This window comes from Gavialis gangeticus, unplaced genomic scaffold (assembly GCF_001723915.1).
Source record: "Gavialis gangeticus isolate Ggan-Ray unplaced genomic scaffold, GavGan_comp1, whole genome shotgun sequence".
NCBI lineage: Eukaryota > Metazoa > Chordata > Crocodylia > Gavialidae > Gavialis > Gavialis gangeticus.
The window spans coordinates 244,492,522-244,496,192 of NW_017729032.1; the positions used below are offsets into that span (position 1 = coordinate 244,492,522).

The 3,671-nt window shown below is 37.0% G+C and overlaps 1 protein-coding gene across 1 annotated transcript in view; it reads left to right on the forward strand.

Annotated features, from left to right (window-relative positions):
• CADM2 (cell adhesion molecule 2) overlaps positions 1 to 3,003 on the forward strand; it is a 466,246-nt gene extending 463,243 nt beyond the window's left edge. The window contains exon 11 of the mRNA XM_019523900.1: positions 2,467 to 3,003. Within this exon, the coding sequence (XP_019379445.1) occupies positions 2,467 to 2,585 (119 nt within the window). The 3' untranslated portion in view covers positions 2,586 to 3,003. The remainder of the gene's footprint in view (positions 1 to 2,466) is intronic.
• The last annotated feature ends 668 nt before the right edge of the window (positions 3,004 to 3,671 follow it).

The following is a 3,671-nucleotide window of genomic DNA, read 5'->3' on the forward strand; positions in this document are numbered from 1 at the left end:
AAGACATAAAGGTAGGATAGACTTAATCAAAGTGCATTTACTTTTTGCAGCAACAGTTCCTAGTGATTAGCTTTTCCCTATAAGACCTCCCTCCCTCTCTCACCCCTCCCCCACAAAAATGGTTTAAACAGCAAAACTTAAGCTGAACACCTGGTTTTCACTGAGATCCTGATGTTACCCAATTGTAAAACTGCATTATGTGAGGCAGAAGGATGTCTAACAACTTTTACCCAAATCCAGTGAATCACTGGCTTTGGGAGATTCAAAATGCTAAAATGCCCATTAGTCTAGCCCTTTAAGCATTTGATTTCATATTATTGTAGAATATAGACAGGTATTGAATCTAGGCAGGTAATGAATAAGACTTTGCAGATATCATAATACCTGTATTTTCCCCCAATCTAAGATGACTTCAGATTTAAAATAAATAACAATATTTGTTGAAAATTCCCATGTATAGAATCTAATTGTTGGAGGGTTGTCTTAAATTTTTCCTCTGCCCACCACTGTGCCGGGGACAGCAGTGACAGGGGGGCAAGCAATGGGGAGGCAAATGAGATGGGAGGGCAGGCAGCTTGACCCTAGCCCTTTGCACCCCTCCTCCCACCCCCTGCACTTTGCCCTCCCCAGTGTCTGCCTTCCCCCAGACACTTGCTCCCCCTACTGCCTGCCATCCCTGAAATTTCTCTCTGGTGACTGCACCAACAGCTATCTACCCCACCACTGCATGCCATGCTGCTGTATGCTGCTCTGCTGGGTGTCTCTGTACCAGGTCTCTCCCTGGCCTGAGTCCCTTGTCACTGCATGCCTCTGTCCTGGTTCCTCATACCTGCATGCCGGGTCCAATGCTGCCCTGTACCTCTGCACTGGGTCCCATGCCATCCTGTGCTTCTGCCCTTGTACCATTCTGTCCCATGCCCCTGCTCCGGGTCCTTCACTGTCTCATGTCTCCTTGCTGAGTCTCATGCCACCGCGTGCCTCGATGAGTGGATTCCTGCTGCCTCTTCTGACTGAAGGTACAGCATTTTCACTTGGTACCCAATTCTAAGATGAGGCTTCATTTTCCCTATGTTAAATGGGGAAAAGAACCTTATCTTGGAATCAAGTAATTATGGTACCTTAAATATACATTTTTAAAAGATAACATTAAGTACAAGGAATTAAATCCTGGCCCCATTGAAATCAGTGTGTTTCATTATTTGACCCAGAGGAGCTGGCATTTCATTACAGGGCCAAGTTCTGAAGTTTTGACCCTGTTTGTTAGTCTGTACTTAGAGAAAAGCTCCCAATGTCAAGTTAAAGGGGGTTTAGTTTGAGTAGGGACTGAGTGAAACTGAGTGCATTTTCTACACAGACAGAAGTTACAGAAGCCGGTCTGTTTTGAAACGTCTTCATTTGACTCCTCGTGCAATGAGGGCTCCGATTTTCACCCAACTGGCCATTTTTGAAGCAGTCTGTAGCCATGCACTTGTGTTTGGTCTAGCTTTCTGTAGCCAGATTGGGCAAAAATTGTCACTTCTGTTTGTGCCCTTTAAGAGATGTGATCCTGCTTGATTGTTTAAAACAGTTGTTAAGGATAAGCTTCTGAATGGCATGTGGCCAAATTATTAAACCTCAATTACCAAAATGTATAAATAAATAAAAATAGGTATTACTGCTATTATTAGTCTACTAAATCTAGTTGTAGATATAATGGTCATAAGGCTAGTAAATACCAGCTAATAAACATGTATATTTTTTAATGAATGCATATATTTGTGGGAAAAATTACATCTTTCTAATTAAGCAAGTGAAAATGTGGCATCTTTGCTTTACTTTTCTTCCTGGCTGAAAACATGTGAGTCTCTAGCTAACACAAATAACACAAAATGAAAATTGGCTGTTGTACTAAAGTCTAATTATTCATATCCTGAACTTCTACTACTTGCATAGCAATGTCTGCAGCAATCTAAACCCTGTGGGTTAACTTAATGCTGCTATATCAATTTTGTACTTCCAGGGAATCTCAATTATACCATTCTGTAGAATTAAGTACGGATATAAAATGTCCTATATCAATTTGAAAGAGTGAAAAATAAAGAGGAGGAATTTTTCAAAAACACTCATTTAATGAAATCTAAGCCTTTCTAAGATATAGCAACTAATATGTGGCAATATAATTTAAACAATGATCTGTTAAATATATTTGTATGTTACATGAATTGATTGATTCTCTCTAGTAATGTGATTTGCCCGTTTCACTTACCCTTTTGTAGCATGGATATACATGCACCTATATTACAAGTGTTATAGAATGCCATTCCTACTACTCCAAAACAGAAAGTTATGTGTACCATTAATATATAGTTCTGTAGTCTACTACTTCTGTGTCTAAAGTAATTAGATCTTTGTTACAAATCTACTGTTGTTAAAACAATATGACGTCAAAATACTAATACATATTTTCCATTGTACTGATTCCCCTAGGAACATATTTAACAAATGAAGCTAAAGGAGCTGAAGATGCACCTGATGCTGACACAGCCATTATCAATGCAGAAGGCAGCCAAGTCAATGCAGAGGAGAAAAAGGAGTATTTTATTTAGATGCAGTCCTAGAATCTCTGAGTTTTACTTATCAGGCTGACTGCTGGAGAAAACTGGCTATCATCTTTCAGAATTCATTTCTACCATCTTCTGCTACCTTTATTAACTTCCATTCTGCTATAAGTAGCCAGTTTGTGCCAACAATCAGCTCTTGACAACATCATTTTTTAATTACAGTTCCATCCATAAAGCAGGACATTTCTTATTGCCTAAAATTCATAGCCATTGCTCTCTTAACATACAGTGCTTGAATATACAGCCTTAACAATGTTAATCATAATCTTAAACCATGTTATTAAGTTTTTTTTACATTTTTAAATGTTACACAGTTTTCTTCTTTCTTCCAGTTTTCTTTTATCATGGTCCCTATCAGTATGTCATTGAACAATTTTAATAACAAATACTATTAGGTAAGGACCTAATATACTTACATAAAATATGAAATCTAAGATTAGAGGTTTACAAAGAATATTTTATACATGTCTATAATTCAAAAGCAACCTGTTTTTGAAACATGCCCTAGGAAATGCAAACAGAAAACTTTGTAGTCTAGTTTGTCGTATGCTTGGATTTGGTGGAAAATAAGTATCAGAACACTTTTTTTTAAATGGTATTATAAAAATAGTGCCATGTTTCAGTGGTAATTACATCATACTGAATATACATTTAGATTCTGCAGTATTAGATTATAACAGTTTCTTTTTAAATTAATTTGCCCTGCCTTTTTACTGCTTTTGAGATCACAAGGATTAGGTATTTCTTCCAGTAATTTCTGCTTTTATAATTTATTTGCTTCATATGGACTCACCTGCCTAGTCAAATTTGAAGTATTCCTGGGGCACAATTGCAAGGCATTTTAGTATCTGTATATAGTGCATATAATAAATCCAATTAAACATTATTTGATACATATTTAACTTTTTTGGCTATAGCTAAGTCAGTCACAAGTAAGCATTTTCTAATGTCCATTATATCCCTTTAGATATGACTTCAATCAATATTCTGAGTGGATAACATGTATCAGTATTTTTGTCTGTATGTCCTAGCACTGTTCAGCAGCAAACTTTTCTAGTTCTTGTTTTTTTA